At 39.7% G+C, this 23,917-nt stretch overlaps 1 protein-coding gene and 1 long non-coding RNA gene across 5 annotated transcripts; one reads left to right on the forward strand and one right to left on the reverse strand.

The window, feature by feature from the left end:
• Positions 1-492: 492 nt before the first annotated feature.
• Positions 493-23,140, reverse strand: SLC23A1 (solute carrier family 23 member 1). Of its 4 annotated transcripts, XM_034432278.3 has the most exons (16): positions 22,974-23,060; positions 22,212-22,273; positions 20,312-20,434; positions 17,901-18,058; positions 17,000-17,092; positions 15,647-15,714; positions 13,683-13,721; positions 13,540-13,600; positions 11,935-12,055; positions 11,066-11,222; positions 9,587-9,734; positions 6,662-6,767; positions 5,354-5,483; positions 4,523-4,666; positions 2,288-2,383; positions 1,039-1,410 (listed from the first exon to the last, which is right to left on the reverse strand). In XM_034432278.3, exons 2-16 carry the CDS (start codon positions 22,245-22,247, stop codon positions 1,163-1,165), a joined length of 1,728 nt encoding a protein of 575 aa, XP_034288169.2. In that variant the 5' UTR covers positions 22,248-22,273; positions 22,974-23,060; the 3' UTR covers positions 1,039-1,162. The 4 variants fall into 4 exon arrangements, with proteins under 4 accessions (XP_034288167.2, XP_034288169.2, XP_034288168.2 ...); XM_034432276.3 differs by having other exon boundaries at positions 493-1,410; positions 13,540-13,721; positions 17,000-17,088; positions 22,974-23,140; XM_034432277.3 differs by having other exon boundaries at positions 13,540-13,721; positions 17,000-17,088; positions 22,969-23,051.
• LOC148116735 (uncharacterized) lies at positions 6,119-11,276 on the forward strand. Its single transcript, XR_015732366.1, has 3 exons — positions 6,119-6,194; positions 10,472-10,520; positions 11,143-11,276. It is a non-coding gene; the product is annotated as an uncharacterized LOC148116735 (long non-coding RNA).
• Positions 23,141-23,917: the final 777 nt, after the last annotated feature.

The following is a 23,917-nucleotide window of genomic DNA, read 5'->3' on the forward strand; positions in this document are numbered from 1 at the left end:
AGTTTAATTTGACAACAGGTCAAGTTTCCCATTTCCTTTTTTTTAAACTACTAAACTACCAGTTCAGATTTCTTAAAATTTCCTCTTAGGTTTCAGCCTTTACTGGTTGTCTCTATAAGACCATAAATGTTAATGATTGTAAAAATATGAATGATCTTGGGTGTTTGCATCATTTCGTGTGTGTGTGTGTACATACATACATACATACATAATTTGATTCCTGGAATCACATCTAATATATGTACTTGTGAAGAAAATCTTGATAAGAGTGTTCTTCAGATTATCTACCACATATTAATATTTTAACAAGTTTGTTCTGACTTACCAAAGCAAAACTACTGCTTAACCTCAATTTTTGATTCCGAATGTTACGGGCAATGTTTTAGTTCAGCTATTACCCCAAACAGTAGGGAAAATGATATTTATGGCACAGTCCCAACAATTGATCTAATTTGCTCCATTACACAATTGAAAGAAATTGACAGAAACAACCAATGACATAAATATATATTATTGTATTTCACAGACATTACACTTTTAGGGACATTGTTGTCCCCACACTCCCCCCTCCCCTCAAAAAAACTGGTCAGTAAAATCAAGGTTTTACGTGCATGTAAGTATGAATGAATGTCACATAATTAGACTGACTGCAGTAATTTGACCTTGGATCACACATGATCAGATCTGGACTGTTAAGATCTGGATGGGAACAAATTATATTTTGTGTATCTTTTTCATCTGCCACCTGCTGGATTGTGTGGCCCACATCTGGCAGTCTTTAAATAAATGTCTTCCAACATCAAGAAAGTACCTGCTTTCCTTCTAAACTCACACTGGATACTTACAAATCAAAATGAACAAAATTATTGCCTCTGAGTTAGTGTGTTTCAACAGTGCTTAGCTGAACTTTTAAATCAAGTTTTCCACTTTTATTTCCACTTTTATAAAATCAACTGTTACTCAAGAATAAAGGTTCTTGAATAGCCACACAAATGTCCTCTGATGTGTTTCAGTCATTAATCTTGACTGATCTGAGACATTTTCACTGGAATAATTTAAATACAGCTAAATGTTTCTGCAGTCTCTGTTGTTCACTTTTCATTATACTATTTTAGTTCACTATGAAGAACCCCTTCAAACTATGATACTATGAAGAACCCTTTCAAACCTTGGTACACATCCCTGATTCATCCACTGTATTGATTACTTGTTCTGATATAGCAGGATCTTTCTTTGTTCTTGACTTAAAACCTTTGAAAACAGGGCACACTGGTACATACTTTAACCAGTGAGTCCTTTTAATCAGACCCATCCCAAAGGGAAAATCGTAACTCTTCAGTTTTGCACATTCGTCACTGTTGGTATGTGCTCCAGCCTTCCACTGTACTAAGCCACGTTCCTTTTGAGTCCCTAGAAAAGAGAATGTATTTCAAATCAGGTGGTTTTGCAAGAAAGGTTTCAGTGATCTAATTTCTTCACAAAAGAAAGCTGTGCTAGTAACATGTAGAGAGTTACGCCATGAGATTAAAGAAATGTAAAAATTGAAATAATAAACTTTATGAGAAGAGCATGGTGGATTTTCCTATGATGGGATCAACAGTATTAAAAGGAACAAGTGTCTGCTTTCTGCATCCCATCCCATAAATAAATCAATTGGGTACTGGTAGAAAACACATAATTTGTTTTCAATATGGTTTCATTACCTAATGAAGAACTATGTAGGAGGTGGGAAGTTCCTATCCGAAATTCCAGGGAGATAGTTATGATATCACAAAAAACAACTTCCAGCCCCTTAACATTTAGCATATTATGGCGTAGACTAAAAAGCAACTGGTTCTTTAAAATCCTTGCCATAATAAATGTTCTAGTCTCTTATGATACTACGAGGTAGTTACAAAATTAAAAGGCCAATGTTATGAGACAGGACTGTAAGAATCAAATTTTATGATAATATTCACTACATCTGTCAGGCTACAGATTTAGAAGGTTAAAATGCTGAGAGTCATCTACCTCCTAATCTGGGAAAGCAGAAACAAAACAGAAATGGTTATAAATACAATATTTGTACATCTAATTCTATATTTTCTGCCACTGCTATGTATGAGGTACTATCTAGCGTAGTAGCAACACTAATGCAAGTAACCAGATAGCACCAAATGATCAAGTATAGCTCACAGTGATCAAAATACTGTATATATTATTTTGGATGAATTTTGGGGGTTACTTAAATCTATCCTTTTGAAATACAGGCTAAACACTTCAAAATAATACAGTGAAACAGGTGTACCTGGAACAGTGTTGTCCAATATAAATGCAATGCTGCCCCCAACAAACATTTCTGTGGTTAAAAGCACTCTTAATATCTGGTCCACTTCAGCAATGCCTACAAACAGTAATAATTTATAGTCCAAAATATGATCAAAATATGCTTGATATACTTCTTCATTTCTCAAATGTATCTTTATTATATCCCTCACTCTATTCCCTTTTAGAGTAGGAAATGCTATATAAAGCACAGAAAAGAAAAGGTAAGCAATGCAAGATATAAGTGACAGGAAAAGTAAGGGAAATATACAGTAGCTAAATCAGGCTTAGCCAAACACCCTTCCCTACATCTCTTCAATCTTTCTGTCCTTATTAAACCACCCATGCTTACACCATGTCCATATAGCATATCATTTCACACTCTGGCTTTTGTTTTTTAAACCTCACCTCTCTTTGAGGATTCCATCAATTTCATCCATCTATGAGTTTCGGGGTCTCCCCCTTCCTCTTGACTCATTCAGAGTTTGATTTGATCCTCATTCATTCACTTCATATAACCAAACCACCACCACTACATAATTCTAATATAATTGTCATTCAGAGTTGATTCAGCACCTATTCTCTCATTTTGCTATATGAGTAACTTAAGCACCCCATTCCAACTGCACCTAGCTTTTATGTTCACATAACCTACCCAACTCTCACATATAAAGTGAGCAGAGCTGTTGTATGTAGTCATTTTCACTTCTTGTGACATTTATTTTTCTCTACAATATATGCTACCTGCAACCTTTCAACCAGCATTTGCATATCTTAAATTTCTCCATCTGTTATTCCATCTTACTCCACCAGGACATATATTAGTTACATATCACTTTTTATCATGTATAGGCATAATCTGTAATTGTTCACCGCATTTTCACTCAAACACAACTATTTTTGGGTTTTAACACATTAATTCCTCACTGCATCATAAAATCTAACATTCACAGGAAATCATTTGTCTTTGCTGCATAAAAAAAAGTCTACTTAAGTTTATATTCCAAATTCATCCACCTATACTATCACTCAAGTATTCCTTGTAGATTTATCAACATATTAAAACCAAAGAAACTGCACACATTCTTAACTTCCATCCTTCCCAGAGTTCATACATGCACAAATTGTATAACTCAAGCTTATTCACTTTGTCACATATTTTCTCTAAATCAGCAAAGATTTTCACATTCATCCATCTCTAACTTGCTGAAGAGTAAAAATCTGATCTGCATATTCTCTGCCAAGCATAAAAATAGAGTGTTGTGTTTTCCAAATTATGCAGGTTGTCACCTTTTGCATCTTTTTGATTTAAATTCTGCCAAACATTTCCCATGGTACATGAAATAAATGGTCGTTTTAGCATTGACTCTTAATAACTTACCTTTATGTAGGGCAGAGATTTTCAAACTATGAGTTGTCCCCTGCGGACCTAACCCACAGAAAAGAAAACACTGGGAGGCACAAAACCCTTCCCATGCCTGACTATTTCTTGAGCGGCCACAAAACTAGCATATGTAGTTGAATTGAACATTCTGTTTTCTTCTGAAACTTTTCTTTTCTTGGATTTATCCATGATTGGCCTACCGGGGGTTGAAAAGCTCAATAAACTGCATGCCGGCAGGTATCACGCATTGGCAGTTGTGACACATATTTTGAGTGACAAGGAGTCACAGCAGAGGGATGAAAGAGCCACATGTGGCTCCAGAGCCGCAGGTTGCTAACCCCTGCCCTAACCCATCCACAGGATGCAGGCAGCATGTGAAACCGTGCCCCCTCCAGTCCATGGAAAAATGTCTCTCCATGGAACTGGTCCCTGGTGCCCAAAAGGCTGGGGGCCATTGCATTTGATGACAAATATTTAATATCTTCCTTCCTTAATATCTTTTCCATCTTAAATTATTGCTATTGTTTTTCATAACATTCACTTTCCAGACTCCTCACCAATTTGATGATTCTTTTACTGTTCTTAAAATATGGTGGGCTTTCCTCCCTCTTTCTCTCTGTCTCAGCTCAGTCCAGGATGCTGACAATGGCATGTTGTGAGATGGCAGCTAGGAAATGCCACATGCTAAACAACCAACAACAAACATAGCCACTCCCATATCATTGGTTCAGAAGAATGGAAGAAAATTCAGAGTTGCTCAAGATGAATGGAGAAAGGCCACTTCTAACCACAAACAGCCTGGCTTAGTTTTCATATCTCCCTAGTTTTCAGTACCTGTATTGATAGCATTCGGATGTGAATCTAAATAGTTTGGAAGGGTAAGCCCAAAAAACATTGCAAAACCCAGGATAAAAAGATTGCGGGAGGAATTCATGTCCACAAACTGCAGATTGGAGAGACCCACTGCAGTGATCATACCTGCAGAAAGAAAGAAAACTTTGGTTAGAATGCAGCATTGCAGGCTAACTCTGCTCACAGCCAGGAGTTCGATCTTGACCGGCTCAAGGTTGACTCAGCCTTCCATCCTTCCGAGGTTGGTAAAATGAGGACCTAGATTGTTGGGGGCAATATGTTGACTCTGTAAACTGCTTAGAGAGGGCTATGAAGGGATATATAATCTTAAATAAATACATGCCTAAACAAATAAATGGAGGAAGCTTGAGAAGGGTAGTTAAGTCCCAAACTAAAAATCAGGCGGCAACAAAGACCATAAGAATGATTTCAGTCTACTGATTTTTCCTGGATGTGGTTTCAGCAGAAAGATCCCTGGGTTGAAATCTGAACATAATATGAAGACGAGGCTATCCTAGAAGTGCAAATTAGAGCTCTTGTGTAGACAGTGTGCATTACACTGTAACAAATAGCATCCAGGGTGTTTTGGGGTGGGGGAAAGCAAATATAAAGCAAAATTAAGAAAAGCAAACTGGAAAGCAGCAGGGGAAATAGAAGATTACCCACAGTTTCTTTTTAACTGGTGCCTCCCTCCCATTGCTGCACGGAATTACAAAAATCTCATTTTTTAAAGTAAACAATTCATTTCAACCTTGCCCCTCAATCAGAAAGTTGATGTGTCACTTGACACAGCTATTTCTACAAATGACTTACCAAACAAAGTGCAGAACATCCCTCCAAGGATGGGATCAGGGAGGGAGGCAAACAGAGCAGTAAATTTGCCAATGGTTCCTAAAATAAGCATGATTCCTGCACCATACTGTACCACTTTCCTGCTGCCCACCTGTGGAGGAAAAGCAGTAGTACAAATAATCAACATATATTCATTATTAATTATTATGGTTTGTCTCACAGTCAGATTGGATTTGGCATTTTTGTCTGCCCATCGATTCCTTCCCAAGGACCTGGGATAGGCAGATGTGGATGTTTGATGGAGTTACAGATATCATTGGAGGATGTAAGCTGTAAAACTCCAAGTAAAGTAAATTATTATGGTTTGTGGCACAATCAGTATCATAATTACCTGTTCACAATAATATCAAATCACAGCTGCCAGTTCTTTAGCTGGTTTTGGCCTTCATATGCACTGAGTTGTTATTATTAATCTATATATGCTGCTGCTTCTGCTACATTTTCTGCTGTCTCTACTCAACATATGAGTCATGCTTGCAAGTACAGACTGAGCCCGAAAGGACTTTTTACATTTAATACCATCTGGCCAATACAAGCTTTAATTTTTTTCAGTAGGATTTCCAGAGTGCTTTCTGAGTAAAATAAGAGCAGCAAACCCATTTATTTAGAACAGCAATTGTCGCAGCTGCTGTCTCTGGTCAGCCCGGCTGCAAGCCAAGCAGAATGGTGACTCATCTCAGAGGAAATTTCCCATTCAAATTACAGGCGGTGCACTTGGAGTGAAGCAGTGCAAACCTCCTTAGTTGAGAAACGATGGTCCTTCCAGAGGCCTTACTGATCCCCAGTTAAGAGAATCAAGAAGGTGAGTCTCTGTCTAATCCAAATCCTGGAGAACTACTACCAGTCTGACGAGGTGTTTTTCAGGTTAGCTGAATAGCCTGATCTGTTCCTGAAGTTCCTTAATTTTTAGAAAACAACAATACTATAACTTCTGCTAAGGTGGCAACAATTCTGCATACTTAACTGGGCCCATGATATGAACAACACCACACCAAAAATGGGCTAGACTATCTTAATGCTGGAGCAGAAACATCTCTCAGGAATCTAGAATGGCATAAGTGCAGCTTGTTTACAAATGACTTCAGAATTCATCCTACAAAATTACTTTGTGATGCCAATATACAATCTATCCCGGTTGCAGATTTTGCCCGGCTGCTATAAACTGAAGCCTTGTGCTTCTCCCAGTGCACAAGAAGAAGCAGGCAGCTGTGTGCAAATCCATCAAAAGCCTAGAAACAGAAGATGCTATCTAATAGCTAAGGGTGGTACCTTGGTGATGCCCAAGACTCCAATATTCGGGCTGGAGGAAGTAGAACCGTTGCCAGTGCCCAGCAACCCAGCAATGATACAACAGATTCCCTCTGTAAAAATGCCTCTGAGGGGAAAGAAGAAGAAAAAGAATCCGCAGGGTTGTGTTAGATGTCCCAGGTCTCTCTCCTAGCAATGTTAGGGTGATGCATTTCAGTTGATGGATACTCAGCAAATTACATGATCTTGTCAAACATTTTAAAGGAATAACTGCCAAAAATTAGAATTAACAAGTGGATGTGGGTCACTTCAGTGGTGGGCTCCAAATTTTTTTAACAACCGGTTCTCTGCCCTAATGACTTGCTGGGGGGGGCATGGCTGAGGGGGTCATGTGACTGAACGTGCGTGGCCAACTCTACATCACTTGGATGGTACCTGTATGGGACAGGCAGGGTTGGGGAGGGAATCCAGGGGTCTCGGGGGGGGGCAGGAGGAAAGAAAGATCCAAACTATGTGTGTGTGTGTGTGTGAGAGAGAGAGAGAGACTGCGTCAAGCTAGCCTGGGAAAGCTGGCTGCAAGAGGAAGAGAAGCTGGGTAAGCAGGAGCCAGACGCTTCCCGGGTCCCCTCATTTCAGAAGCAGCAACCTCATACTCTCCCCTCTCTGCTAGCCTCCTTCTTCGCACGGGATCACCCAGCAATGGAGAGGGAGAGGAAGAAGGAGAAGGGAGCAGCGGCAGTTGCTGGCATTGAAGGGAGAGTGCCACACAGAAATGGGAGCACACAGAAACACTGCCCCTCTCCCTCTCTGTCTCCATTGCTGGGTGATCCCATGCGAAGAAGGGGGCTAGCAGAGAGGGAAAGAGTGCGAGTTTGCTGCTTCTGGGACGAGGGGACCTGGGACATGTCTGGGTCCAGCTCACCTGGCTTCTCTTTCTCTCGCAGCCAGCTTTTTTGGGCCATTTTCAGGCCATTTTTTGGGGCAATTTTGGCCATAAAAATGGCCTGAAAATGGCCCAAAACCAGGCCTTTTTTCAGGCTTTTTTTTGGGGGCCATTTTCAGGCCATTTTGGGGGGCTGTTTTCAGGCTGTTTTTTTGGGCTGTTTTCAGGCTGGGTTTTTTTGGCCCAATTTTGGCTGGAAAAACGGCTTGAAAATGGCCCAAAAAATGGGCAGGGGTGGGGCCAGCCAATGGTCCAATTTGCCGGTTCTCTGAACCACGCAGAATCGGAACAACCAGTTCAGGCAAACCAGTCTGAACCGGCAGCAACCCATCTCTGGGTCACTTACTAGTTAAGCCAGATACAATGTGTCCATCATACACAAATATGGCTGCCTGGTGACTTGTGGTGCTTCGGATTCTCATCACCTATTCATCCTATTCCCTGACCTTTGCAGACAGAAAAAAAGAGAGAGCGAGCAAAATCCTGCCTTGCCCCATCCAATGTCACATTTGTGATACTTCTTCCTGCTGGTCATAGTTCTTGGGGATGACATATGCAGGCAGCTGCCACATCCTGATCTATTGGAAACTTCACAGGAATCAACCATATAGAACCATACAGACCTACTGCCCACCCACAGGCACTCATGGAGATAAAAGATTCCCTGATTAGATACCTTCCTAAATCCCTCTGGCCTGATGGCTCAGTCTTCCTGGGGTAATATTCCACTTCTGCTTATACCGCAAACAATCCGTTAGTGTTTCATACACCCACAGGATTCAGCATTATCAGTTCTGAATGTAACTGCACCATACTGGATGCGTGTGTGCATTAAAAAGAAAAGTGCCCACTAGGTTCATCCTAGAGGAAAGCTTCAGTTAAATATTCCAGCCAATCTGTGAAGCAGCCTGAGATATTATGCTGTAGGCAAGGCTAACGTGCATGTTCTCTATTGACTCCCTGAAAGATTTTCAAAAGAAACCCATAAGAGATATTTTTACTCTTGTTAGATCTCAAATATTGACTGCCTCTTTCTTAAGAAGGGAGCAGTTACAGTATTTTGCTTTCAGCAGTGAAACAAATCTGGTCTCTTGAACCTGTTCCGAGGAACAGCCACTTTGATCTACTGGTCTGTGTTGGTGGTTATGCTCACATGACAACCTTGACCAGGTCAATTGCAAACCTCACAGTTGTATTTGCACAATATTGTAAGACCTTTTATTCTAGTCTTGCATCAAAGTGGGGAAACTGTTTGTTTTGATGGCTGACTTAGTAAATCCTGTGAACCCAGACTCCTTAAATGTTTACAGTTCAGGGTAGTCTGCATACCAAGAGAACAAATTACGGTAATTTAGAAACCAGGTGAGTTGTGAGGCTATTCGTGTTGCACACATCAATGTTGAGTAGATCTCAAGTTTTAATCAGTAAAGTGAGCTAGCAAAGCTGTATTACCTCATACCAGTTGTGCATTGTGAATGTCAGAATGAAATATGCAAGGGAAATGGGAAAGATGGGCATTGCAAGAATTAAACTCCCTAAAACATCACCCAAAGAGTGATCCAGAGGCAAACATAGTGGAAATTCTGAATCTTGGAATAATGGTGGTAACATGACCCATATTTTTCAGTCTAGAAAACCTTGAGACAAGAATCTCCAAAGATTGGGCAGAATATGACAAAAGGAAGGCCTCATGAATATGTTAATAAAACAGTGTGCTTCCATAGTGAAAAAAAATATTCTCAAAATCCTTAAATATTTGAGTAAAGAAATCAGCATTTGAAGTGCACCAAAAATGGACATTTTTTAAAACAAATAAAGTTTTGCCAATTTCCTCCTGACCTTTGGCATCACAAAGTGAGGGAAAAAATTTTCTAAGAGCCTTTAGCTACTGAAGTATCATCCTCCACAGTTTTTGTAGAAATGTGCTTAAAATATTACCTTTCTGAAAAGCAGAACAGACACTTATAAAAAATATAGACATCTCTGAGCCAGATGCACCTTACCTATTGATGGCATGGACTGGTGGCGGGGGAGCGCCTGCAAGTCGGGCACAAGCATAATAATCTCCGATGGACTCAATGATGCCAGATAATGTAGCACTGAACATTCCCAGCACAGCAGCCGCAGTCACTGTGGGCATCCCCCACTGACCTGGGAAAGCAGACAACACAACAAATATCAGCTAGGCTGTAAAATGTTGTTTCTCTCGGAGGAGCAAAGGTTGAAATCCAGTAAATAAAAACCAGGAACCCCAGATTCTTCTGTGTGTGTGTGTGTTTGTGTGTGTGTGTCTTTTAATCACACTCAAGTTCACACCAGCTCATATGAATTCTCTGACAAATTACCTAAATGTGCCTCCAGGGTGAAGCACAGCATGAAATATTTCCAGAGTGTACAAGAGTACCAAAGGTAACAGTAGAACATCTTGGGGTTCTACCATGAGGGTGTATATGTTTAAGTGTGTATGTGTATGTATATATACACACTTATGATAGAACTCGAAGATGTTCTACTGTTACCTTTTGTATTACACACACACATCTTGGGGTTCTATCATATGTGTGTGTATTGATATATTCACACACAGACAGAGACACACACACACATACACACACACGTTCTACTTTATCTTTTGTCCTATATGTGTGTGTGTGTGTGTGTGTGTGTGTATATATATATATATATATATATATATATATATATATATATATATATATATATATATTACAAAAGGTAACAGTACAATATATATTGTACTACAGGAGAAGGGCGGCATATAAATTTTGATAAATAAATAAAATAAATAAATATACACGCATACATACATACATACATACATACATACATACGTGTGTGTATGTGTTTAATTCCCTCCCCCCTCCCCCCAGGTATCCATGTTAGGAAGGAATGAAAAGAGCAAAAGGCAAAGGAATGGGGGTAAGAGTGTAAATGCATCATTTTCCAACTGTTATTCTGGAGGATAAATGGGATTATTGAAGGCTAAAAGACATGAGAAAACCTTTCCTTTTCTCCAGGCACGCCCAAGATTTAAACTCCCACATGCAACTCATTTCTTGGGATGTAAGTGGTGACAGGGGGTTTTGGGACAACATAAGGCTCTCTCAGGAGAATGCACTCTGCCATTCAGCCTGTTTCTGGAAGGGCCTGGTTGTAGGAAGGGCCTTAGCACATCAAAGGCAACTATTCCATCCCTGGCTGAACTGCTAATCCATGCCTGTTGATCAGCCCAGGGGAGATCTCTTCCATGGAAAGGGAGCATGTAAGAACAGATAAAAGAGGGAAGATCCTGCCCATTTTTATGCAATAGGCAAATAAAAGAGAAAGAATAACAGGGAAGGAGGGATTGGAGATACGAGGGCATCAGTGCAATCTTGGGTGGCTTAGCATATCATGTGGATGCATATTCCATTGCTTCCTCCCAAGATTGATATGAGGTGAAGGGAACTATGAGGCCAACTTACAGGGGTAGGGAAAGCGGAACCAAGGTGCTATGGACAAGATTTCTCCTCTAGCATCTGTTCTGGCCTTGAATCCGTAGGCACTGGCATCCCGAGGAAACACATCCGTCACTGTCAGAATGTAACAAAGCAGCCAGACCACCAAAATGGCTAGTATGATCTGAAGAGGAGATACAGAAAGGCAGAACATCATCATCTCTCAGCTATATATGCACACTGAAAACAAGTCAGAAGACAGGAAGCAGCTGTAGGAAAAGAACATGGGTCTCTAAACTATTGTCCATCTACTCTGTGCTACTCTGCCTCGTTTTCACTTTCGAGACTTCTGTAATCTGGTCCTGCGAGTATTTATACTGCAAATAAATCCCATAGAGCCAAGGGAGCTTTATTCCTGGAGAATTGTCTAAAATTGAATATTTAAAATTCTCAATCTGCAAGAATGCAGATTTGAGTATTTCAACCAAAATCAAACTTTTGTGTTAAGGATCTTTTCTACATTCCTTCTCCTTTACTCCTACCAAATGTACACAATTGATTGGCAAAAGCTTTTACAATCTTCCTCTCCTTGTTAAGTTTAGTTTCAATTAATTCCCAGTCTCTTCTTTGTCCCATTTTGCCTTCTTGATGTATAGGAAGTTTCTGAGTCAATTGACCTTTACCATGGATAAGAAAGAGTACTGCATGTGAACGGATTATTTACGCATGCTCAGAGTAACCTTCTACACGGGGGAAGAATAAGCTGTTCTTGCCAACTGATGCAACTGGGGAACCTGGCAGGATAAAAATCAGCAAATTCTGACCAAACTTTTTTTGGGGGGGGGCATACAAAATGTGCCCACAATAAAATGATGAGTAAAAGACAATCTCCTTACTGGAAACATCTTGAAGATCTGTATCCGGATCAAAATGCAGCCTTTCCCATATTTATACCCAGGAAGGAGAAAAGAAACATTTCGTAGGTACTGAGCAAACAGAACAATTAAAAAAATAGACCTGTTCAAAGAAGAGAAAAGATATGAGTGAACAGATTAGGAACAATTGGATGAAGAAACCCTGGGATCAATTCATATGATTTCAAATTGAATTTATTGGATTATACATGGATAGTTATTTATTATGAATTTACCATTATCTAGGCATTTCCTTACACAAATCTGATACCTTGCAGTTATATTAGGACTATACCTCTCCAAATTCCAGCCAGCAGAGAGCAGCTATGCTTATTAGAAATCTTGGGTGGGAAATTTGGAGGACATCCAATTAGGAGGAGGCAGATTCTGCAATTTTTAATAAACCACCAGTTGGATCAGCAATCTGTCGCATGAACTGGTCCTGGGTTGACAACTTTAGAGAGCATCTGATCTGATTTTCTGATTTCTGCTGAGTAATTCAACAAAAGTATTCCCTCCCACCACCACACAAGTGTGTGAACCTTAACACAACTTCTTTGTGAATTTGCATCTCATGACTACATGATCTTTTCTATAGGCCTATCTAATCTTGGCTAATTTAGCTAACAAGCATACTAGCTGAGAAACATGAGAGTTGAGGTTCAGCAGAGCCAGGGTTTTGGCTGGCAGGTTTAGAATCTGCTTTCATCTTCTGACTGCTCATCACTCAGCATCCATGGGCAAGGCTGTCACCAGCCTTGGAATATTGATGTCCTGAGAGGTTAATAAGCTTCAGTCCAAGTCCAGCAGCATTCAACTGAGACCTGCTGAGGTCAGAGCAAATATATGAAAAATGTATCAGTTGGATTTGAGCCGAATCAGATAACTGTCAATGCTCTTACCAAGAAAAGTTCAATGCTTCTTCCCACAACATATTCTTCCAGCTCTTGCTTCCTTACCTGTCTAGACTGACAGAACCATAGTGAAGCAATGGGCGAGTATAAAATCCGAGGTTCCAATTTAGGCCCATGAAGCAAACTTCTCTGAAGTCAATTGGAATCACAGATAAGGAATGTGATGACTGAAAAGTTCATAATATCTACTTTATCTATTCTATTCATGATCCTTTAACTGTGAATTATGGGCAATTCAGCCACCAGCACTCATATGTGGGTTATTCCTTAATTTGTAAAAATATGTGGTCTTTCTTTGGCCATAAATTGATATATAGCAGAACTGCAGAGCTACAAACCCCTTAGAAATAGAGAGCAAGAGATTCATAATGTTCTCACCATGCCACTGTCCTATTCTACTTATTATACACACTTACACTCATAAGTGTGCACAAGCACAGTCTTTCTGAAGATTTGAGCCACTGGCAACCAACCATCCAGAACTTCACTCTCTGCTTCACTTGGCTTGGTCTGGCAGTTGAGTGAGGAGATGAGAGACCATCTGGCCAATGGGCCAGTTTGTATCTCTGCAGTTCACTCCTCTGAGATCCTACAGTAGGTCTGTAACTCTACAGCTTTTGCTCCACTCTTGCGACAGTCTGAAAATCTGCTGTACTGAAAAAGGAGCACCTACAATGCGGCAATGCCCCAGTGTGATCCAGCTCTATCTCCTGCGGCTTGGAAGACTGAGAGACCTATTAAGGAGACAGTGGGTGTGACTGTCAGGGGCCCAATGTAGCTGAGCAAGGCCCCAGGAATGCCCAGCAATCCAATTACCACTTCCACCAGGCTGGAAATGATGATGGCTCCTTGGATCTAGGACAGAAACAGAAAAAGGATGAATTAAGTTGATAAGGATGCATTGCAAATATAGTGTTTCAGCAAGACCAGCATGGCTGTATTTCACTCACAATATTTGTAATAATCCTAATTTAGGAAGGATAGTCCCCTATCTAAAGAGAATAGACATTTCACAGATTGACTGATTTCCTGAAGCCTGGCTTAAGAGGAAGAACTCTAAGTGGGAAGAGAAAACAGATGTTTCAATATTGGCTATAAACTGTCAACACCTGAACTAGCAGATTAAGAAAGCCAATGCAGCCACTCAGTTGCCCTCTTCCTCTCCGCTCCCCCCCCATGGTAAAATGCAACTTACTTTTTAAAAAGACAGAAATGTTTAGAAGAATGCATGCATTTTATGATATTCTTCATTGTCACTGCTTGAGAGATGAACAACTATAGTTTAGGACAAAAAGCCTGATTTCTTGCAAGGATGTATGTAACTTTCTTGGTCTTTCACATTTATGTGCCCAACTGGTTTGGATTGGGTTATAACCCTTTATAAAATAACACTTTTGTACCAATTGGGTTCCAACCTGCCCTTATTCACTGCAACCTTAATCCCTAGCATTAGGGTAGCAAAGAGCCATGGGAAGACTTCCAGCAAGCCCCGAACTTAACATACAAATCCCCTCAGCTGAGCCTCCATATCTGGGTCCTGCAATCAGCCAGTATAGTTTCTTGCCAGCCACCTTTGAGCAATGAAAGCAAAACTAGTAAGTCTAATCCAGAGATTCTTCAACTTGAAGGCTACGCTAGGGTTTGCATAGCACTCTAAGGGCTGCACTCTAACCCGGAGAGTCAGGGTTTGGGGATTTAAAGAGTGAATGGATGCCTCAAAGTAGTTAAAGCATCTATTTTCTTTTTTAAAATCAAATTAACTTCTTCCATCAATGTGTAAAGAATCTAAATTTTAAGCCCCACCCACTCTGACAGCCATGAAAGGTATTTTGATGAGATGCACATAGAGGTTTCCAGACACTTGTTGCATCAGTGTCTACCAACAAAGTTTCCTCCCCCTCCACACTGCCAAAAAAAAAAAAAAAAATCCAAACAAAATAGAAACTTCGAGGAAACTTCTTGGTGACCTAATCTTAACCCTAACCTTGTACACCTTACTTCCTCCTAAAACATACTAAATGAACTCAACACCTCATAATAGGACACAGTTCAAGCAATTCTTTGAAATCTTGTCTACGGAGATTCTCAGTCATCCAGTTCATGGTTGTCCCAGAGGTGCTTTTTCAAAAGGCAACTGGACTTTGTTTTTCCTTGAAGACGTTTCACTTCTCATCCAAAAAGCTTCCTCAGTTCTGACTGAACTGAAGTCAGAACTGAAGAAGCTTCTTGAATGAGAAGTGAAACGTCTTCAAGGAAAAACAAAGTCCAGTTGCCTTTTGAAAAAGCACCTCTGGGACATATTTGAAATCTTGGTAAATATAACATTTTAATTTCTTTATCTTGCCTAAGATACCATCTAGCTAACAAAGAAGAAATGGACAACTTCCCTCAATGGGTATGAAAATTACTTATAAATGCAATAACCAATTTTTTCTTGGAATAAATAAAAGACAAACTTGGAAAAGAAGCAAATCTAAAAGAGGTTCGTAATATTTATGTTTATAACTTTGTATTACAAGGGAAAATTCAAGAGCAAAACCAAGAAAATAAATAATTAAATTGAATAACTATAAAGGACAGCTTTCTGAATTGAAGAGTTGTCCCTTATAATAAAGAACATTTGGTGACTGTACTTATAAGCAGAAAATGCGAGTGTTTCCTGCCATAAGGAAAAAAAATCTTTGAAGGCTATAAATAATTCCTCCTGTTCACTATTTCCCACTGATGACTGATTTCCTGAGAAATGTGGTTGGGTGTACATCTAGGAAGGTCAAACTTACTTCTCTCATTCTTGGTTGCCATATGTGAGAAGTGCTCAGTGGTAATGTCCAATTGCCATAGATTTGGTCTGCATGAATTAAGCAAGAAATTGGAGTTAAAGACAACAACTAGACAATAAAGTTTCTCTTTCTGGAGAAAGGTTATTCCATTTCAGAACAGCCTGAATCCCAGAGAGAATAGTGGACATGGGGCAATATATTTCTTCTCCCTCCATCCCATTTATTGATATTATGGTGGTAGATAGTATGTGTTGAGGAATAAACATTCGTTAAAAGTTGTGTATAAATGTGTGCTTCTCCCGATTTTGTTATACAGAAATGACAGTTGGGTATGCTAGGAGAAACAAAATATATTGATTGCAATGAGGATGGGGTCCTTAAGAAGTATGTGTAGTAAAACAGAGAAAGCTTGGGTCAAGGTGAAGAGGTTGATGATTGAATGTAAACTAAATGGAAAACAGAGGGACTAGGGTAAAAGAAATGCTATGAATAGACTAAATTTCAACCCTAACTTATAAAGTAAGAATGAATGAATGGGCTGAGAAGAAGAAGATAGAGAATGTATTTATTGAATGGAGCTTATGACAATAAAAAAAAGAAAAGTAATATAGGAAAGTGTGTGACCATGGCGGATGCAAGGATGGACTCTACAGATAGAAAGATATGGAAAGCTATGGTGAATGAACTGTATCCAGACCCCAAGATGGCTTTGAATGTTTGTATTTTGGACTTTTGTAGACCTCCTACATGTTGCAGTTTCCAAAATCAAGGGTAAAGAATCCTAGGAATTCTAATCAGAAAATCTGGAAGGCATCCAATTTGTCTACCACAATGTTTCTCAACCTTGACAACACTAAGATATCTGGCTGTGAAATTCTGATTCTTGTTTATAGTCACATCACATAACATATGCAAGTAGCCCTTGACTTAGGACCACAATTGAGCCCAAAATTTCTGTTGCTAAGCAAGACAGTTGTTAAGTGAGTTTTGCCCCATTTTATGACTTTTCTTGCCACAGTTGTTAAGTGAATCTGGCTTCCCCATTGACTTCGCTTGTCAGAAGGTTGCCAAAGGTGATCACAAGACCCCGGGACACTGCAACCGTCATAAATATAAACAGGGCAACTTTGATCATGTGACCATGCAATGGTCGTAAGTGTGAAAAACAGCCATAAGTCACTTCAGTGACTTTCAGTGCTGTTGTAACTTTGAACGGTCACTAAACAAACTGTTAGAAGTCGAGGACTACCTGTATTGCCATTTGGAAAACTACTGACTTCCTTCACTCAGTGAAAGGCTTCTGAAGATATTCCTAGCTCCTGTCAATTTACAGGCTATCCAAGTTTCAGTTACCTTCTGGAGGACATTTCCATTTTTCCAGGGCCAAGATGGATTTGGCAGGAACCAAGAATGCCAGGGCACTGGCTTGAAACAGAGGAAGTCTGCCTTACGGAAGGAGGGGGAAAAAGTGCATGAATTCAGTGCTGCTGTCAGGGAATTGCACAGCAGGTGCCCAAACAAAGTCAGGCTGACACAAACCTGTAGTTTTATATAAATATAAATATATATATTACATCTAGATATACAGCAAACTAGATAATCAGGCAAAGATGAATTTGTAGTTTTACATAGGTAAATATATTTTACATCTGTATATACAGCGAACTAGATAGTCAGGCAAACACGGATTTGTAGTTTTATATAAATAAATATATTTTGCATCTGTATATACAGCGAACTAGATAGTCAGGCAAACACAGACTTGTAGTTTTATATAAATAAATATATTTTGCATCTGTTTATACAGCGAATTAGATAGTCAGGCAAACACGGATTTGTAGTTTTATATAAATAAATATATTTTGCATCTGTATATACAGCAAACTAGATAGTCAGGCAAACACGGACTTGTAGTTTTATATAAATAAATATATTTTGCATCTGTATATACAGCAAACTAGATAGTCAGGCAAAGAGGAGCATCATGAGGTAAATCACAGAGCACCCAGGCCACACAGAAGAAAAAGGTGGGGGGAAGGGAAACTCCCCCTCCGCACCCACAGCAACCAATCACAGTACAGATTCCCTCACGCAGGAGCCAGCACTCTCCAATCAATCAACTATAACTGTGTGTTCTGGCTCACTGAACTACCACACTGTTCCAGCTACTAAATTTAAACATCTTAACAGCTTCCCCCTCATAACAATCTCTTCTCCGTTACATTCACCAAGGAGCAAACCAGATGAGCCGTACCTAATGCCCACAGTGCTTTGGATGAGGGTGGTGATGCCCACACAGCTGAAGATGGTGCCAATAAGTTGACTGATGGTGTACTGGTCCTTCCCTACACAGAGAGACTCTGCCAAAAGGAAGGGAACGGCGATGGTGCCACTGAAACACGTCAAGTAGTGCTGGAAGAAAGATTAGGGTGGAGGATATGTCAAATGAGTATAAGATCAGACGATATCTCCAAACTGACACACAGGCATCACCGCTTTGGGATGCAGCTGTACATTCATTGGTTATGTAGAAATGCTGAAATTCTATACAACTGAAGCCATAAACTGTTGTTGTAATCTGGATAGTAATTTCCTCAAATTGCGCTTAGCCTCTCCCTGTGAAATATTAGTCAAAGACATTTCCTGAAAGTTCTGTGACCTTTCTTCAAACTGTGAATTCAGTGACGAGGGACTGTAAGAGTGCAGCTGAAATGGGACCAATGACATGCAAAACAGAGGAGTCATCATGCTTGGCACATTCTCAGATTTGTTGAAATCTTAAAAAAAAAAGAAAAGAACCTAAAAGAGGCAAGAATGTTTTTTTCCAATGCCCAAATGCCTTTCCCACAGTCACCTTTTGCTCCTAAAATGGCATGATAGCAGTTTTTCAATATCTAAAGCATTACCACAAAGAAGAGGGAGTCAACTTATTCTCCAAAGCACCTGAAGGCAGGACAAGAAACAACAGATGGAAATCAAGGAGAGAAACAACCTAGAACTAAGGAGAAATTTCCTGACAGTTAGAATAATTAATCAGTGGAACAAATTGCCTCCAGAAGTTGTGGGTGCTCCAACACTGGAAGTTTTTAAGAAGAGATTGGAAAACCATTTGTTTGAAATGATATAGGGGTGTGATGGCGAACCTATGGCATGCATGCCAGAGGTGGCACACAGCACCCTTTCTGTGGGCATGTGAGTTGTCGCCCCAGCTCACTCAGCTCTACCACGCATGCACACGTGCCTCCCACTGGCCAGCTGGTCTTTGCATCTCTGCTGTGCATGCATGGGGGGTGGGGTGCATGTGGGGTGCATGCAGGGGGCCGCACTCGCATGTACGGGCACATGCGGGGGTGCACGCATGCACGGGGGGTTGGGTGCATGCACGGAGGCCACGTGTGCATTGCATTTTGGGGGTTTGGGTGCACACGCACGCATGTGCATGCTTTGGGCACTCAGTTGGGAAAAGGTTAGCCATCACTGGTATAGGGTTTCTTGCCTGAATAGGAGTTTTGACTAGAAGACCTCTAAGGTCCCATCCAACTCTGTTACTCTGTTAAAATATTCATGCACTACGTGTTGCAATGACGGTGAGCATTAATGGGATTCACCAAATGGTGGAACTATTTTGTTTAGAAGCCAAAATAAACCATCATGCCCAATTGTTTCAGGTCAACTACTCTTCAGCAAAACCAAAATCAAAATGAAATATTTTGATTGATTCTGATTGAGATTAAATGAAATCTGGACTCTGTATATCAACTGCCATCATCTGCAATCAACACAACACAACATATTATGCCTTGCTTTGTTCAGCATTTCTCTCTCCCCCACCACTCTAATTTTCCCGGCATCTTTCCTCTCTGCCCTCAGTTGACTTCCCCAATATCCTGGTGTGACAAATCCCACCAGCTTCCTCCATCCCCATAATCTTCCAAGTGTCATCCTTCCCAGCCATCAGCTGCCTCCTTCTGTGTCTGAGTGCTTTATATCCCTCTGGTTTCCTTTGTTTCCATCTTTCCATCTTTTCCTTTCCCATTCTCTCTCCCTCAGCTATCAAAACCCTTGCTTCCGGTCTTACCCCAAATTATTTCTGCCAAGGGGGGAAAAAGAGTCTTTTTGTTCCATAATCAGAGCAATACACTGAAATATGCATGACTTATTTGGGACACAGACCACCAGGAACCCCCCATCCTATGTAGAGAATGGGGCACATAAAGTTGTGTTCATTCTTGTTGTAGCTCCATTATTGGCACTGACTGAACCAACAGATGAAATCATAGTCTTGGTGGCTTTGTAAGGGTGACACAGCATATTTTTCTTTTTGCTATAAATTTAGTGTATCTGAAATAGATATATGAAAGCATAGTCCCAAGATGTGATTGGGGTGCAAAGTTCTATACATGCTAATATTGCAGAGATAAATGAACAATAGAAGTAAGATGAAATCACCATTCAGTATAAGACTCATAGTCAAGGTACGTCTTGTACCTTTTCAACAATGGCACCACTGATGAGGGAACACACATAGTAACATCTAAATTATCGTAAAGAGTCACTCTGTTATTGTGGGTGGAGAAACAGTCACCGTGCCAAATATTTGTTAATTCAAACAAGCCAGGGAGAAAAGCAAAAGAATCTGGAAGGAGCTAACTCAGTTTATTATACCTGAAATCCCAGGAGGATGCAGAGATACCATGGGGGCGCATCTTCGATTGTATAGAGCATATCAAAATTCTTTTGCTCTTCAGAGACTGGTGGAGCAACACAATTCCCATTTGCTGCTTTTTGCTGAAAATTAAAGAGAGCCATTGCACATAAAGGAAAAGGCTGGGAAGATTTATGGTATAACTGGAACAGGTGCCATGATAATCCTTGTGTATGCTACAGTGAAAACGATGCACCAACAATGAGCACACTGTCTCCACACTTGTTACAATCTCAACTATAGCCATCAGAAATGGACAGGAGTGCTGAAATTCACTGTAATGCCTGAGATTATTATCCAATAGAATAATAAATAGTTTTGTTATTCTTACACTTGATCTTTCTCCCTGTTCTTCGTTATGGGAAAAATGAAAAGTCCATCTTGGAATCCAAGATGAGGAGATTCCCCAGGAATAAAGAAAGCCTGTATCTTCTACTACTTCTTAACAATGACTGCTACCTTTTGGCTATCTTTGAAAATTCTGAGAAAAGATGGACATCACCCCTCCCAAACTGAAGACAATGGGATTCAGTTGCTCATGTGTCCTCTGAGTCCATGATGAACATATGACCACAATCAGGTTCTGTAGTCTGGTCATGGAGGAACTCCTAAATTCTCAAAAACAACTTTCCTCAACCTGGAATCTGCTGAACATATTGCACTACAACTTCTATAGTTGGCTGGGACTTCTGAGGATTGTCTCCCTCATAGCTGGAAGCAGAATTTAGGGAAAGATGGATACAGGAATCTGGGAGGCAGATGTGGACAGCAAAAATGGATGTATTAATCATGCTGCATTTATCATTGTGTTCTGCCTTAACCAACCATGAGCTTCTTTAATATTCTTGGTAATGGGTATATTTTCTACTACAACTTCCAGAGTTCATGCAAGAAGTCCCAGATTCTTGTAAATAATTCCATCCAGTTTATTCAGAGGAAGACCACAGAGCCAGTTTGGTGTAGTGGCTAAGAACCTTGCCCAGAAACCAGAAGCTTATGAATTCTAGCCTTGCCTTAGCCATTAAAGCCAGCTGGGTGACTTTGGGCTAATCACTCTTTCTCAGCCCAACCCATCTCTAAGGATTGTTGTTGTGGGGAAATGGGAGGAATGAGCACTGAGTATGAACAACACCATTAGTTGACAAAAATAAAGGTGGAGTTAAAAAAAAAAATCTAATAAATAAATAAATAAATAATAAGATCATGCTATATCCACAATATAAAACCGGTAGAAAAATAAATATAGGGAGACCTGCTGAACATTCAAGAATTCAAGAATTACATCCATTGTGATGCTAAATTTCAGTGCTCCACAACAACTAAGGAATCCACTATGAACATGGAATCCAACTTCAATACACAATACCTTTGAGTTATTCCTCACTGCTGCCTTTAAGCATTCCATGAAAAGAAGTGTGAGGGCAGAGCTACACGTCTTCAACTTACTCTTCCAAGATCACAGTCAGGTATACTATGTACAAACAATATCCTTGAATACAATGGAGGCCACATTAGATGAGTGTAAGACAGTCACCCCAAGTTTTAGAAAAGTCCACAAGGATTCTGCAATTAATTTGGTATCTACCCAATCAATTGATCTAAGAATAACCCATGCATTCGAATAACACAAAACATACTGACAAATAATATCCAGCAAAAAAAAGTGACATTAGAAATTACATGATGTCAAATTGTCCATATATCTCCATATGCAGAAAGATTAATGCTATGTCAAGCTTCATGGCAGCCTGATTTTGCTTGTTTCTCTGCTAACAGTCAACAAAAATAACCTATTACCTTCTATGTTTTAAATTGTGCTTAGTATTTCTGAGAAAGAATAATGTTATCCTTTAAATTTACCTTGCAATGAGAAGGATCTTCAGAGTTGCTTCCCATGTTTGTACCAAGCAAGAACACACTTTCTAAAGGAAGAGAAAATGTAATAACAAGCATATTTATCACCTTGGAAAGGACTTTAGACAACACACCAAAGCTTGTCAATTTGTAACTGGAGCTATTGGCTGTTGATTCATATAATAAATTGTATAATCTTGAAAGCTCACACTTTCATAAGAATATTACTGGGTGAAACTGATTGTCCCCCATTTTTAGTAATGATAGTTACTGTTGACATATAACTAATTTTCTAACTGATTGTTTACATTAAACTGCAGCAGTGATGAATACGGACCAAGAAATCAATATATGCTAGCCTGTAGAAATCTGTATTTTGGAAAGTATCTCAGCACAATCATCTTAGATAACCAATGGCAAGTCAATTTACCTGTTAATACATCTCCTAACACATCATCAACCATCTGACAATCCTTTCTAACTTTCATCACCTATTGACACGTCTTCCCCCATGTAATATCATAATCTCCCCTGAATTGTATTAATTATGATCATAATAATTCAACAATTCCATAAATTAATTTTAATCAGGACCTTGATACATCAACTTGGTTTTCATTTATAAGCAAATCAATGCAGGAACTGAAAGTTTGCTATGATCAAAGTTAAGTGAAAAGGCATATATTTTATTGGTAAAGTTTGTTTCCAATTAAACATTAGGAGAATTTGTCATGTATGCCAACCTATCTACACCAGCCCTTACCTTACCTTCCTGTTGTTATTTGTCACACTAGAATCTGTGATGTTGCTTGCCAGCCTCTCTTTAGCAACTAGACTGTTCTTGGAGAAGATTTCCAGTGTAAAAGAACTTTTCTCCTTTCCAGTTTGTGACTCATGCACTCTGGGACTTTATTTTCTTAAACAGCAGATGATATGTATGCAGAGGACCAGCCAGCATAATTGGCTTACAGGACTGTGGAAAAGCACCACCCACTACAGACTGGGGAGGTACTTGGAGACATCTCCATGTGATTGTGGAGTGGCAAAATGGCCATGCTAGTTTCTTTTTTCAAAAGAAAGGAATAAGTTATCTATTCTGCAGGAATTGTGGAATATGGGCAAAATCTGCTTTAAAAGTAGCAGTTCGAACAATTGCATCCCCAGAAGGATTGGCTGGCAATTCAAAAGAGAAAATGGAAATGATCAAAACACAGATTGCCATGTAGAATGTAATTGATTTATAGACACATTTGATAGAAATACTTTCTCCCAAACTCCAAAAAAAAAGTACATTTTAGTCATTTTATGGCTATGGACAAATTAACAGGCATTCTGCCAACAGTTCTATACTTCTAAAGAAGCTATTTTTCTTCAGTTGGCACAGACACCTTACTCCCTATGACTTTTCAATTCCTTATCTTCCCCCACCCTTGGCAATGTGCCCAGTGATATTTCTCCACAAATATGTCACTCCTAGAAAGGGTAGATACATACATAGAGATTAGAAATCAACACAGGAGTCTATATGTTTACAGTTGCAGAATGGTTTTGTTGTAGATGTGCTATGGCTAGACTTCTACATCTCTATGTAGAATTATGTAGCCACAAAGAATTAATATTGCTGTGCCATTTGGAGGTATACAATGTGTAGTTTAATAATAATTGTAAAAAAAAATCCCTCTACTGCTGATGAATAGTTTAAAACCTCTCTA

Source organism: Pantherophis guttatus, chromosome 1, assembly GCF_059756535.1.
Source record: "Pantherophis guttatus breed Tessera chromosome 1, ASM5975653v1, whole genome shotgun sequence".
Lineage (NCBI taxonomy): Eukaryota > Metazoa > Chordata > Lepidosauria > Squamata > Colubridae > Pantherophis > Pantherophis guttatus.